The sequence below is a fragment of the Pezoporus flaviventris genome, unplaced genomic scaffold, assembly GCF_033815535.1.
Source record: "Pezoporus flaviventris isolate CSIRO_AGI_PZ_B2104156 unplaced genomic scaffold, CSIRO_AGI_Pfla_v1 ptg000148l, whole genome shotgun sequence".
In the NCBI taxonomy this organism is placed as follows: domain Eukaryota; kingdom Metazoa; phylum Chordata; class Aves; order Psittaciformes; family Psittacidae; genus Pezoporus; species Pezoporus flaviventris.
In genome coordinates, this window is record NW_026892696.1 from 606,688 (window position 1) to 621,560 (window position 14,873).

The 14,873-nt window shown below is 43.5% G+C and overlaps 1 protein-coding gene across 5 annotated transcripts in view; it reads right to left on the minus strand.

Annotated features, from left to right (window-relative positions):
- The window catches only part of UBR4 (ubiquitin protein ligase E3 component n-recognin 4), an 80,642-nt gene that overhangs the window by 50,367 nt on the left and 15,402 nt on the right, over window positions 1-14,873 (minus strand). For all 5 annotated transcript variants that reach the window (XM_061479412.1, XM_061479411.1, XM_061479410.1 and 2 more), the window contains 24 exons: window positions 14,034-14,166; window positions 13,556-13,635; window positions 12,794-12,922; window positions 11,916-12,098; window positions 11,567-11,689; window positions 11,247-11,476; window positions 10,514-10,638; window positions 9,866-9,963; window positions 9,587-9,744; window positions 8,685-8,894; window positions 7,620-7,721; window positions 6,666-6,766; window positions 6,272-6,470; window positions 5,897-6,085; window positions 5,505-5,568; window positions 4,908-5,099; window positions 4,223-4,293; window positions 3,946-4,093; window positions 3,195-3,422; window positions 2,804-2,974; window positions 2,520-2,702; window positions 1,775-1,933; window positions 1,045-1,197; window positions 535-762 (listed from right to left, as the gene is read on the minus strand). In XM_061479412.1, coding sequence (XP_061335396.1) covers window positions 535-762; window positions 1,045-1,197; window positions 1,775-1,933; window positions 2,520-2,702; window positions 2,804-2,974; window positions 3,195-3,422; window positions 3,946-4,093; window positions 4,223-4,293; window positions 4,908-5,099; window positions 5,505-5,568; window positions 5,897-6,085; window positions 6,272-6,470; window positions 6,666-6,766; window positions 7,620-7,721; window positions 8,685-8,894; window positions 9,587-9,744; window positions 9,866-9,963; window positions 10,514-10,638; window positions 11,247-11,476; window positions 11,567-11,689; window positions 11,916-12,098; window positions 12,794-12,922; window positions 13,556-13,635; window positions 14,034-14,166 — 3,657 coding nt within the window. The remainder of the gene's footprint in view (window positions 1-534; window positions 763-1,044; window positions 1,198-1,774; window positions 1,934-2,519; window positions 2,703-2,803; window positions 2,975-3,194; window positions 3,423-3,945; window positions 4,094-4,222; window positions 4,294-4,907; window positions 5,100-5,504; window positions 5,569-5,896; window positions 6,086-6,271; window positions 6,471-6,665; window positions 6,767-7,619; window positions 7,722-8,684; window positions 8,895-9,586; window positions 9,745-9,865; window positions 9,964-10,513; window positions 10,639-11,246; window positions 11,477-11,566; window positions 11,690-11,915; window positions 12,099-12,793; window positions 12,923-13,555; window positions 13,636-14,033; window positions 14,167-14,873) is intronic.

The window sequence follows — 14,873 nt, forward strand, 5'->3', positions numbered from 1 at the left end:
CATGGAGCACTCCTCATGCTCCCAGCTTATAAAAGAGCTTTCCTGAGGGCTTCTCATCCATCCCCCTGGTTTGGAGCAGCCTAAGGTAAAAACACTGAGTGGAACATGAACAGAGCTGTTATTAATCAGAAACAAAGACTCATTCCACCTCTGCAGCCCCAGCAATGGTCACTAACTTCATCCACTGTGGTTACTGCACCTTTGGAGTGCCTTGCTCCGAGAACAGTACTGCTCTGAAGCCATCTCCCTGCTGAGAAATCTTGCTGGGCATGACTTCAGAGCCAGCCATGGAAAACATGCTTCATTTCCTAGATGAAAGGATCAGGGGGTTTCATTTCCACCCCCATCCACTTTCCCAGCAAGGATATTTCTCTCTTTAGAGGAATGGTGAGCTCATTGGTCTAGATCAGGGGGCTTAAAAGGAAGAAGGAAAAAAATAAGGAAAAAAGAAAACTTCTGCCTTCAAATTAAAACCCAAATGAAAGAGAGAAAGCCACTGCAGCGCAGGCTGCAAGACAGGGAAGTCACACATACCTTGAGGTCCTCGTGATTGACTTCAAGCACATTGGTGACATAGAATGGTCCGTGCTGGGCACTGCTTGCCTCTTCCATGAGCTGGGTATAGATGTACCCAGCAGAGGACATGATCACGATGATGTTCTTCCCCTCCTCGTTGAAAAGGAAAGTGACATCCCTGATTTTGGAACTTGGTAAAAGGAAATAGAAAGTTGGACTCAAGGCATCTACAGAGAGATCATAAATCTGTGGAAAGAATGAAAGAAACTCACTCTGATGATACAAAACAGTGCAAATGGACAAGAGCTGAGACAAGGGAACACCTATTAGATGTTACAGGGGTTTTCTTGCTCTTTGGGTTCTTGGGTTTGCTTTTTCTTATGACAACATTTGCCAACCACCACAAATCTGTAATTCCAGTTTATTTCTAACAAAGAATATTACCCGATTCTTCCACATCCAACTCCACAAAGATCCAGATTCTAGTATCTGAAAGACCTCTCATCAACAGCTTATAACCAAACATACCTTCACAAAGTCTGCAGTCACAATAGCAAGCTCTGTTTGAGATCCTGGCAGCCACACAGCTTTAATGATGAAATTGCCAGTGGCTAGTTGAGGGTGAAGTACCAAGTGATCAGAGACTGATCCAGAGCTGCTGAATGTTAACACGTGGCAGTCCTGGAGTAATGAAAAGATCTGGTTACTTACTAGAACAAAATGTTTATGAACACCTGAAGCCAAGAATGAGACTTTAAAGCCAGCACTGCTCTTGGTGCCAATCATGATTCATGGAGTTAGGACTAAAATTCCTGCATTTGAAATGAATGACATGAAAGTTTGTAAAGAAAATAAAACCAGAACCCAGACTCAAACACACAGAATCCATCCACTTCTTAGCTAAGTAATGGATTTGTGGATTCTGCACTGTGAAAGCTGAACCTAAAGTTGGGAGAATACAAAAGAGAGGTCCTTGCTACAAAACACTAGTTGTTACAGACTAGTTCTAACACACTAAATTTCACATGATGAAACCCTGACTCCCATCCTAAGTAAAACTGGCCTATATTACAATAAGTAGTACTATTTTGAGGCACTGCCTCGTTTATTCTCTTATTCATATAGGTCCTGCTTCTTTTACTCCATCTATCTAGTAGGAAAATGATTCATGACCTTTTGAGCCAGCTCTGCACCAGCTCCTCATCTAGTTTTGAGCTGCTGCTCCCAACTGCCTAGAAAAGGGTTTGACAGCACTCACTTTCAGCCCACACACAGCTAGGTAGTCCTCCTTGCAGGGGTTTCCAGTTAGGCTCAGCACAGTGAATGGAACGGGTGCAGATGCCAAACGAGTGAGAGTCAGTTTTCTTTTGCTGGAGTCAGCTTGTTTCAGCAATGCTGAGAGCTGAAGGACTGTGATCTGCAGAACAACATGAACTTAGTTACTCAACTTTACAACTCAAGGTAAAAAGGCATTTCAACTTCAGCTCTGTAACTGTATTCACACAGTTCTCACTGTTTTATAGAATCATCCAGGTTGAAAAAGCCCTTTAAGCTCATCCAGTCCAACCTTTACCCCAGCACTGCCAAGGCCACCACTAACCCATGGCACTGAGGCCTTGTCTCCATGGGGTGTGAACACTTGCAGGGATGGTGACTCCAGCCCTGCCCTGGGCAGCCTGTTCCAATGCCTGAGCACCCCTTGGGGAAGGAATTGTTCCTCAGCTCCATCTAAACCTGCCCTGGTGCAGCTTGAGGCCGTTTCCCTCTTGTCCCATCCCTTGTTTCTTGGGAGAAGAGACCAACTCCACGTCACTACAACCTCCTGTCAGGTATCCAGACCAGGTTTCCTCTGCAAGAACTCTCTTCTCTGAGGAATAAACTACATAGTACTTTACAGAAGATCCAGATCACAGAACACACATCTTCTGTTTGTTGGATTTTCAAGGAAAAGGAAGCGGCCTCAGAGCACTGAACAACATTCTCTGCAGTATTAGAGAACCCACCTTGCCTTTCTCGTGGCTCACAGCCAGGTGCTGCCGACGTCCATGTGGGGATGAGAGCACACACATGGCCACCCTCCTCAGCACATGGGCACTGATGAGCTGCCGGATCGTCTGGCCCTGGTCCCCACTGTAGTTCATGCGGACGTTCTCAAAAGCACCTTCTTGAGAGCCCAGAGTTGGGACCTGGGTCATGGGTAAAAGCATACAACAACCTATGACTGAATTCTTTCTGTTTAGAAGTGATCCCACCTATCCATGATCTAGTCACTCCTTTAGTATCATACCATCAACTGATCTGTCATTTCTACTGACTTGTCCAAAGTATGCAGCTCATTGAGAGCTTGCTGTGCACGACTGCTGCTCCCCATGGCTGAAGCTTGCTGGAAGTTTATCTGAATGGCATCCATCAGGAAATTCAGCATCTCCAGCACCAAAGGTGCAAAGGAGAAGTTGGCCTACAAGAAACGGAGAACACAAATAAGGCACAAGATGCTCCTGCTTGTAGTATTCATAAGAACTACACATCAACCACTTCTTACAGCCTGACACCACTTTTATGATCCCACTTATCATAAAGAAGAGCAGAAAAACTGAGCAACTTGGCTGATAATCAACAGTCTGCCCAAGATCCTCATCACAAACAATCTTCTCTTAACAGCTAGCTGGTAACTATACCTGGGACTGCAATTCCTCTCGACAGCCCTCAACGTTTCTACACAGGCTGCTCTTCTTGGGTTTTTCTTCATCAGGGCCCTTCCCCTCACTGATGGTGACCTTGGCTTTCTCTGCAGGGGAGGTGCTGGCATGTCGAATGACACTCTCGGGCACCCTGGGCTCACTCTGGAAGGCAGATTCTTTCATGGTAGAGCTCATACCACTGCTGGGAGTTCTCTTCACCAAAGCCTGGGAATGACAGAGTAATGCTTAAAGCCCAAACCGGACTCGATTTTACCACTGACTAAATGAATACAGACTGTAATAGCAGCAAAATGAATGTAATTTTAAAGAAATAAGAGTGCAATTCTCTTTGCTGTAATGTTAAAGAAGTAACAGAATAGCGTCTTGCATGCCACCCTCCACTCGAATATTAAAATATTCATATTTAAGACAAAGTTACTTTGCTGCTCATGAAAATAAGGGAAAAGGTGCTGACTGCTGCATAGCTTAAGCTAACTTGCAGGTTGGGTAAAGGTAAGTGGAATCCCAACAGTCACCAGGACAGGGATTTGGCAATGCACTTATTTAGTGCAAAATACATCACTAGGCAAACTGTAACTTAATATGGTTCATTATAAAGCCAAGGCTGTCAAGCCTTAGCACTCTTACATGCCTGTATCATGACATAACTTACTGCGGAACAGAAACCTCTGCAAAAGACTAAACCTGCATTAAAACCAGCTTCTATGTTGACATGCAGACACTTTACCAAGCAACTGCCATCTTCCTTGGCTCCACAGTCACAGAAGAATGATCCATATTTGGCATAAGAAATCTCATGATCCTTGTGGCAAACTTTAGCACAAACTGTGCAAACACCGACCCCATCAACCATCTTGCAAGTGTGACAGTGGTACCTGCACAAAATAAGCCAGATGGGTTGTAAGATTCCAAAGCCTGATGAAGGCCCCCAGACTGCATTTGTTTCCTTCTCAATGGCCACTAACAGCAGGCTGGAATTGTGAACACAAGTTTGAGCTGCTTACCAATGTTGATTCATGAATTCTTTCTGTGTGATGGTGAAGGTGCAGAGTTTATTACAAAGGGAATCTTCATCCTGTCAAGAAGAAAGCTGCTTCAGGAAGGTGCTATACCTGCAGCTACAATACAGGTACATAGTACAGACCATGATCCTCAGTCACTAAATGGGCATTTTGAGACTAGGAAGTTTTAGCATCACCTAGCTAAAAGAAGGCAGCTGGTATCAAACCACATGGAGAGAGGAGATGGTGACATTTTGTAGCACATGAAAGAGTGAATCAGAAAACAGTAGCAAAAATATTCTGGGTAACAAATTTTAAAGAATGCATTAATAACAGCTTGGGTTTCCCACCCAAATGCACTTAAAAGCCTGATCTAAGCTGCTTGTTGATATAAAAGCTAGTAACTGACAAAGAAACCAACAGGAACAAACCCATCTTACTCCGTTTCTTCCTTTTTGTTGCCTAAAAATCACAGTAATTTAACTTTTGTTGATATTACAAAGTCAGCAGATCTATGAATAAGTGACAGGCATTCTCTCCCAGATCTGACAGCTGAGGCTCTTCACTCAGTCTGACATTAGGAATAAATAACAACAAAATCCTGATTTATAACCTGAGGAATACTGATTTGGAAGCTGCAAAATAAATCTTCAAGTCATTTGCAGCACTGACTGTGCCTATTGCCTACCGAATCTTCAGCTTGAGAGTCCTCCTCCTCCACTGCCAACTCTTCCACCCAGTCTGAATCCACCTCAATCGCCCGCTCCTCTCCATCCACAGAAAGGTGGCTTGGTCCTTGGCCACTGCTCTGGCTCAGTGCATTAGTGACATCAGCCAGGTAAGAGACAATATGGCAGGTACACTCCAGGATAGTCACATGCTGTGAGGTCAAGATGAATGAAAATGAGAAGTAATACTTAGATCCCATAAGAGCATACAAGTGTCCCCCCTGCCCAAACTGCTTTAAAACTTCCCACGCCAGAGGAAGCTCAGGTTAGATATAAAGAAATTCTTCCCTGTGAGGGTGCTGAGGCACTGGCACAGGGTGCCCAGAGAAGTGGTAAATGCTCCATCCCTGGCAGTGTTCAAGGCCAGGCTGGATGAGGCTTGGAGCAACCTGCTCTAGTGTGATGCATCCCTGCCCATGGCAGGGGCCTGGAACTGGATGATCTTAAGGTCCTTTCTAACCTAAACCTTTCTAACCATGATTCTGTGAAGCCAAACCAGGACAGCTGATACAGCTCCTGCCTGAGATTAATTCCTGCAAGTCAAGCAACAGTCTTACCTTTCCCTGCATGACGTTTGCATTCATCTTTTCTACCACATTCTTCTGAGACAGGTATTTTTTGCTGTAATACGAAACAGTGGGTAAGATCATTACAGCCTTTTGGAAGTACAAACTCTGACCAGTAGCTTCAAGCATTAAGTTTGCTTTAAATTAACAACAGGAAAGGCATACAAGAATTAAACCATTCAAGAGGGGAAAAGACAAAACATATGGCTGTTCTTGGGACACACACACACACACAGAGATCAGTCTCTCTCAGACACTTTATATTCCAATAATAAAATAATTCCAAATAAACTAAAAATGAGTGTGTTATCAGTAAGCATGAACTTCTGTCCCCAAATTCAGTGCTGCAAATGAACAACCAGCAGCTCACAGTTGGCTCTTACCATCTGCCCAGCCAGTCAACAGCAGCACCGTGAAGCTGGAGGTGTCCTGCACCTTGTCCTGCACTAGCCAAAGTTGCCATTACGACCATCAGTTCAGGGAAGCCTGTGCCATCACCACTGGCCAACATTTCTGTTGCCATTGGTATTAGAGTACTCAGTAGAACAGTGCACACACCTTCTCCAACTTGGCTGATCAAGAAGAACAAAGACAGGTACATCACCCACTGAAATAAGCCCCACACCTCCAATGCCTTCCCCATCACTTCATTTGAAAGCTGAGGACAAGAAGCCATCAGCAAATCACAAGTCACTGCACATCTAAAGAACAAAAGAAATGACGAGCCCACCAAAGAAATGACAAAGGTTGTACTCTACCTGTTTTCCCTAACAATGTAAGTGGTCAGGAGTTGCAGCAGCTGCCTGTTCTCTTGCACAACATCCAGCTGGTCTGAATCTTTGGGTGGGGACATGGTCATCCTGGTTAACCAGGCCTGGAGACGTACAGGCTCCACACAAGCCAGCTGAGCCAAAGAGCCACAAAGTCTCAACAGGCTGGGGTTGGGACTCTTCTCAGCTAGGAGAGAAAATGACTGGTGAGTGACAGATGTCACAATGAATGCGTTTGAAGATGGCTTTCCATTTAAAGTGTGAGGCCGTCACTCCACTTCCTCCTACAGCTTTTCTTTCAAGCACCTTCACATCACAGTCTATTGCAAGAACAGTATAAAGTGGACAAAGGCAGGACAGAAGAGATTCAACAATCACTTACTGAGCTGGAAGAGTTTGGTGAAGAACTTCAGCACCCTGTTACAAAACTTGGCTGAGAGGTTTTCATTGGCTGTGGCCATCATGATCTGGACCAGTTCTCCACTGGATGGATAGGAAAAATTTAGTCAGCTTTGTAAAATACAACCTGTTCCTGGTTTTACACTTGCCCTTGTATCAGCCCTCCTGTTTAAGACTGGCAATGGTTTGGATTAACAGTGCTCAGCAGTCAAGCCACAGGAAGTGCTTTCAGACAAACAATGAACCCTTAACTCAGACTCAACCTTGTGAATCTCATGAGCTCCTGAACTGCATACCAGTATTCTCCACATGTCAAGTCACAGAAGGGCCTGTACTGGTTTCCAAACCAAAATTCAGGATATTCTTGCCTGCTTTTCCCTTCCATGTTACTAAAGTACAGCCACACTGCTTCTGTTTTGAGCTGTTGAACACGTAGAGAGAACAAGCAGACAACGGTTGGCTTTCTAACAGAGAAAACCTTTCCTCCAATCCACCCTCACATCTGTCAGAACACTGTGTTGTGCTATGTGTTTCCACCACAATTTGTCTTCATACTTTGAAGTCAGGCCAACACCCCACCTCCACCCTTGAAATTATCACCCTGTTGCCTGCGGAAGCACTGAGAGAACTTGGGAATTTGCAGCTTGATCAGACCAGCACCTCTCAACCCCTCCTTCTAACGCCTTTGACAAGTTTCCCCACTGGTGCCCACTCACTGTGAGGACTCACTGAATATTTTATTTGCAGTGACAAAGACTTAGGTCCCCTCCCACACAGAAAGTCTTTTCACACTCTCCTGCACTGTGTGCAGGGTATCCTATCTCTACATGGCTCCTGTGCAATAGCATTAACATCCCTTAGGTGCTGACAGTGACAAGCTGAGAGGAAAAGGAAGAATAATCAAGTTCCCGGGCTACAAATTTCAGGAATACTTCACCTTTCTGAAAAGAATTCCTCCATGGCTTTTCGGGCCTGGCTGCTCTCCAGCTGCTTCTCCAGATGCTGCAAACATTCCTCCAGGATGGACTCATCCAGGCCACTGAGAACCAAAAGGTACAAATGAAATCAGAATATTGAAGAGCAATTTCAACAACTACGAGAGTCAAGAAGTGATCATTTTGCTAATACAAGTCCAATACATTTTCTGCTCACTGAAAGCAGCTCTCCTTCCAACCATCCATGAACAGTAAATCCACCTAGTGCTCAGGAAAAAGGTGGCACATGATGCACAGTTGCAGTCAGAAACCTAGAATGACCTAGACCTTTCAGACAGCTCACATGACAAATTCCTATAAATGGCTGTTCTTTTTACACTTTAAGTCCCTTCTAGTGTTACTCCTCCCTTATTCTCCTGCGTTCATCCCCACTCCACAAAGCACTCTGCAAGTAAAATCCAATTACATTTACATCCTCTACCAGAAGGCTCAGTACCTCTCCCTCTGAATACTCGGAGAGGATCAGTGTTGAAAAGATGCAACATCATCATGCCTAATGGTTTTATGTTTCAGATGGGTAGAATCAACATCTGCGCACCAAGCTTATTCCTTCTATACAGACAGTGAGTAAGGGGTGGGAAGCCAAAATCTGCCTAGTTTGCTGTGATAAAGCAGGGATTAGCCATCCTTACAAACAGCAAGAACAGAAACAAAGGAATATAAAGCAAGTTAGGTCAGTCTCTTCAGCTTTGATTTCCTGCTTGTATTTCCATAATTTTCTATTTGCTTAAATGCAAAACTATCCAGATAGAAACATGCTCCATCCAGATTTACAAGAGATGATTCAAATCCCCACTGCCTGAATGGCAGTGCTGAAAACTGGTAATGAAATAAAACATCTCCTACTTTTAGTCTGCAAATACAGAAGTCTTCAAGAGATAAAAATAAGCTGATTTTTCGCCTTTGTATTGTGCTGTTCAAGAACAGACACTGATATTTAAACAGACTGTAGTAATTCTTTGTATATAGTTTTGTTGGAAGAGAACCACAGCCACCCAGCCCGTTACCTGTTTGGATCAGAGTGATGGGCCAATATGTTATAGCATCCTGTGATCAATTTCTCATAAACTCGTGCCAGGAATTCATCAGATTCTGCAGGGCCCAAGATCCTTTCTAGGGAGTTGCTGCTTATTTCTGCCACACTCTCTGTGCTGGTCTCCAAAAGGAGGGGCAAGAGGGAATGAATCACCTGTGGTGGGTTCAAATCATCTGACCAGCTTGAAAAGAAAGAGCAATCAAGTTAATTCTCTGCATGATGTATCACAGAACGTCCTTATTGCATACATGAGAAGTTACACAAGTAAGGCACAAGTCTAGAGGGAAGTCAGAGATAAAACCCTTTTTAGAAAGGTGGGATAAACACACAGTCCTCACTTAGAAAACTACACATTTCTTCTGCATATGAACAGGTACAATGTTTTCCTAGGCATTCACTCAACACTTCCTATGGCTTTGGACTCATCTGCAGCACCAACAACTATTTTTCTGTTTCAGAGTATCTTAACAGTAAGTCCTTGGAAATAAATCCTTTCATTTCGTATTTTCTTTGTGCTTTGAAAACATCACACAAGTGAACGATAACCAAACACAAATGAATTTGTTAGACCCAAATTGTCTCAGTTTATACCCCAGTTTCTTCAAGTTCCTATTTGGAAATCTGTATTAAAGGTTTCTCTCAGGGAGTTTGACTCCTAGAGATAGCAAATCAAGACAGAAAGGCTGTCTTTCATCCATTGAATTTTAAATAAATGATACTTCTAGTAAACGAAGAGTAACTCCATTAAAGACTTAGTCCCAAACACAACACCAGTTCATTAAGCATTGCACCTGAAGGGCCTGATGAACACAGACATTCCCAGGAGCAGACAGACAGATACAGCAAGAATGTCATCTAAAAAGCACCACTTACACAATGAGATCCCCAGTGAGCCTGACCAGGGAGAGAAGGGTGTGCTTTAGGGAAGCTGCAAGAGGTAGACTTTGGCTGCAGAGAGTACCGAGGTGAGCAGCCTGAACTGCACTGATGTAGCTTTCTGCTGGGATTGTGTCATTTGCAAAGGCGTTGCGCTAAGGATGGAGACACACACAAACATCAGAACATCTGATAACAGAAGGACACCCTGCCCACCATTCCCAGGGATTTACTGAGTTAGGATCAAACCAGATCCATCCACAAAGCTGGACTCACCCACGAGCCAATGTTTGGAAACTCATTTGTATGAATGTTGTTCCATGATTCACATAAAGTCTGCACAGCTGATGGCAGGTTCTGAACAAGTGTTGGACCTGCAGTTAATACAGAATCGTAATCACCGAGTCATTTCATGGGTCCTGTTGACAACTGGAATGCTTCTGCAACACTATTTAAACTAGATCATTATTCAAGACACAGCTGGAGCTAAACTGAGGTGTAATTCTACTGTTTTATGCTTTTGACAAGTCAAAATTATCCCTAAGCTTGCAAGAGCGTCCCAGCTTCTTCTACTTCATTAAAATAACAGCAAACATAGCAAAAATACTCATTTGCAGCAGTCTTCAACATATCAGTATTTCATAATTCCCCTTCCCACCAGAGCACCAACATGGTTACAAAAGCGTTTCAATAATCCAGATAAGCCCACAGGATAGTTACTCTTCCAAGGTTTGCCCAACTTTTTCAGTTGTTGGGATATTAAAGGAAAAAGCTTCCCAGTTTGCTGCTGACAGGATAATGCACTCTTCTGAACATGGTTGAGAACATGTTAGCCAGCATACAGCTTTGAAGCTGAATGTCTGCAGCACTGTACAAAGCTTTACCTACACAGAGGAGGAAATCTGAACCACCCAGTACTCTCACCTAGAGTATTGGACTTGCAACGGCTGGATCCAATGGCCAGGACAGCAGCATAACCTCGTAGCTTCTCCTCAGAGGGCTTGTTCTCAGTGGAGCCCTCTTCAGAGAGGCTCCGTAGCAGGTAAGATCTGCATTCAGGATGGAAAGGATTCATTTCAGGATCAGCTCTGCATTTCAGAACTAAATGTGTCAATACAGTGACAGATAAAGCAAACTCCTGAGTTCTGCCCCACGCTTTGTGTTCTTAGTTCACCATTAAGGGAGTTCTGGGCTTTTATCTTCTTTAAGCTACTCACCAGGTCAAGTGCCCACTCAAAAGAAAAAGCTCATTTACTTTTGCTTTCTTCTACCTAGGTTCTAATGAGAGCTTGGAAGACTTCAGACTTTTAATGTAAGAATTAAGCCCCCTCTCTTTCTTGATGGTCTGACAGTCTCAATATTGAAATAACCTTAAGTGGCACTATACTAGAGAGTGGTAAGAGAAGGTTTCATCTTTGGCTTTGCAAGCAAGCCTTAAAAGATCAGACAAGAAGGGTATGCTTAGAAACAATAACTTGGCTTGAGGAGCTACTTTTAATTCTTCTTTTAAAACAATGAACACTCTAGAGGACCTAAGTTAAGAGTAATTATATGGGACTATAAAATAAAAAGGCATCTAACTCTAAGAAAACAACAAACCAAATGCAAAGAAAGCCCCATGCACACAAGATCACTATTAGTGATCCTAAGAGCATACCTGGTAAACGTAGCATAAGTGTCAATAAGCTGCAGCGTAGCAGGGAGGAGGTTCTTGGTTATCTCTGAAGACTTGTGTGGATCAGTCTCTGCAGCTAGCTTGGAAAAGTGCTCATCTAGAGAAACCTGAATCTTGGAAATTGCAGCATCAAGGGTGTAAATGGACTGTAAACTGGGAACTTCGTGCAGTTGGAGAATAGTCGTGCAGTCAACACCACAGAAAGAAGAGATCTTAAAATACAAAGGGATGGAACAGTAAGTGCAACTCATCCCACAAAACCAGAGGCTCCGTACACACAATTGCATTCACACCACCTTTACCTGTCGAGCAAAGTATTCCTCTGCTATCTCCACATCATACTTCACTGAGCTGCACTTGCTGGAGGCCATTTCAATCAGAGAAGCAGCATGGTCAGCTTTCATGCCCTGCTTGGTAAGGTGATCCTACAGATGCCAAAAATAGACCCATCACACTTCAGAAGTGCTCTATAATTAACCACTCCAACAATAACCAGGCTAGAAAGCCTTAGAGACCATGGCCACAAGTCCCCATTTCTCACCATCGCACCCATGTAACGAATCCCACACGCAGTCAGCACGGAAAAAACAAGACACTGACATTCCTACTGTCAACAACATCCCAAAACACCCCTATAAAGATGAGCTGTACCTTGATCCATGTGACGTAAGACGTGATTCGCAGTCGGGAAGACCAGCGCAGCGTGTGTAAAATATCACATTCACTCATCTCTGGTGTGTTCGTGGCTAACTGATTCATGTAGGTTTTGGATGGAGGCAAAATCCCTAATATCCTCCACAGTATCAAGAAGTAGTACTGAAGTGCACAGGCTTCCTAAACAGAAGCAACAGTTGGACGAATTAGGGAAGAAAGATTGCAGTTTCTACCATTACAGCTATTGAAATGATGCCCTCAAAGACTCCAGACTCCTGTAGATGTGCCACATGAGATGAACACATACCAGAGTTGAGTTTGTGTCATACAGGATAAGGGGGAATGGGTTTAAACTTAAACAGGAGAAGTTCAGGTTAGATATAGGGAAGAAGCTCTTTACTATGAGGGTGGTGAGGCACTGGAATGGGTTGCCCAGAGAAGTGGTAAATGCTCCATCCCTGGCAGTGTTCAAGGTCAGGTTGGACAGAGCCTTGGGTGACACGGTCTAGTGTGAGGCATCCCTGCCCATGGCAGGGGGTTGGAAACAGACGAGCTTTCCAACCCAAACCATTCTACGAAATTATGCAACAAAGAGGAGAAAAGAAAAATGAAAGATTATATAATCTTTTTTTCTCTGCTTCATCATATTCTAGCCAGACCTCCTGGCATTACCAGGACACAGAGAAAGTCTAAAACATGTTTTGAGTTGTGTAAGATGTACCACCACCATACATACTACCTTTATCCTACCTGCACACTACCTTTAGCTAGGGGATTTTTAAGTTCCTCATTACTCCAACCACTGTCCAAAACACTTTGGCTAAACACTTTGCTCGATAGTTTGAAAACAAACAATGTTACAGCAATAGTCTTACCAGTGCAGTGACGTTTTTGTTCTCTTTCCTCCTGAGTGTATCAAACTGTGACCCAGCAGCAAGTAAGGAAGTCAGGGCTGTGTAAAGCTCATCATACTTTGTAGTCCGAGAGAAAAGAACCTCACAAACCTGCAAGAGATGATGCGTCAGCATCCTTGCTTTGCAAATTGCACAGCTCTGTGTTTATACACAGCCAGGCTCTCAAGTGATCAAAACACCCACAAACCAAAGCTATGAAAAGAAAACTTCAGGAAGCTAGCTCCGTTAGGAATCTCTCTCCCCAGTCAGAATACCAATGAACTGGTTATAAGGGAGCATGTATGAAGCAAGGCCATAACCTCGATGGCAACAAATTTACTGAGGAAACAAAACCCAGGAAAAACATGGAACTGAATTATGGGAAAATAATTCTAATGCCATGTGTCTTTGTTGCAGATGCTTCAGCAGCACTGAAAAATCAGCATGGAGATGATAGGGCTCTATTATAGCATACACATTTGAATCACAAACACTACTACAAGCAGTCCAACACGTCTTCATAGATTTTGCACATTGATTTCCCTGAAATTAGGTGCATAAAGAAAACCCATATTATCCTATCCAGCCACTACTCCTTTCTCCACTTAGTGAAAAAACTTCTGGTGTCTCTGATTCATCAGCTCCTTCCTTCTTTCCTTTCTTTCTCTTTTCTTCTGGCACTCATCAAATCTTCACGGCCCATAAAGGCTCACAGAAAGGTCTTTAAAACAGAGATTCCCATACCATGCTATCCAGACGGTTCAGATCGTCTTCAGAAGCTTCTAGAGATAGGATGCAGTAGAACCTGGGCTGTGGAGCTGCATCTGGAGCATGAGGACAGAAAATAATGTTCAAAGTGATGGTTTTAATCAGGCAGTATTGTGTTATACTCTCTCCTCTATCTCCACCATCTTTCACATTAAGGCTACTACCAGATTCTACTAAGCTGGCTTCATAGCATGCTATATGTGCTGTAACCTATGGTACATGCAACCAAGGTCTTCCTACTCCTACAATCCTGGTACAATAAATCCATATTTATTTTCAGTTACTTGTAGCATAGTCCTAGATGACAATAATTTTATTTAATACAACTTTTCTTGCATTTTTGCATGCATTACATAGCTATACCCATTAGAAGTGGGAAAAGCTGCACCAGGGCACTCCTTTATTTGTAAAAGCAAATCTGGCTATCAAAAATTCCTTATGTTTTCTTTCTTACCTGATGAACAGTGTTTGGTCCAGTTTTCTTCCACTTCTTTAAACCCGTGATAGAGTGGGACTGATGTTCGCCTGCTGCTCTCCTGGGATCCACTCACCCACCCAATGGGTGGAGTCAGCAAATTGTATTGTACCTAAGTTCAAAAACACAGACAAAAAAACACCCATGGCATCTTTGTCATTAGGGATGGGGGCGAAATACAATCACCAACACCACATCCCTGTTGGTAAGACATAATCATTCCCAGCTTCCAAGGGAAGCTCTAGACCCCATCTCCTAGAATGGTTTGGGTTGGAAAGGACCTTAAGATCATCCGGTTCCAATCCCCTGCCACGAGCAGGAACACCTTGCATTAGAGCAGCTTGCTCCAAGGCCCTGTGTCCAACCTGGCCTTGAGCACTGACAGGGACGAAGCATTTACCACTCCTTTGGCAACCTGTTCCAGTGCCTCACCACCCTCTCAGGAAAGAGCTTCTGCCTTATATCTAACCTGAACTTCCCCTGTTTAAGTTAAAACCCACCACCTCTTGTCCTCTCTGATGATTTTTATTCTGGACTGAACAGCTAAAATCAATGGTCAAGCTTCTACCAAGTGGAAAAGCCATACACAAAACACCAGCATGCCATTAATGACAACAGTGACCAAAACCTCAACAGTGAAAAGTTAAAGCAAGGACATGGTGTACAAGGTTTTCCACAATACCCAAATACTCAAGATTTTGAAAGATAAGATGGGGCATTGATCCTACCCTTACCAGGATTCATTAGGACAGGAGTTACACCACGAATTCACACTCAAACAGAACCTGCTGCAACTGTAGTTTAATCACACATTATAAT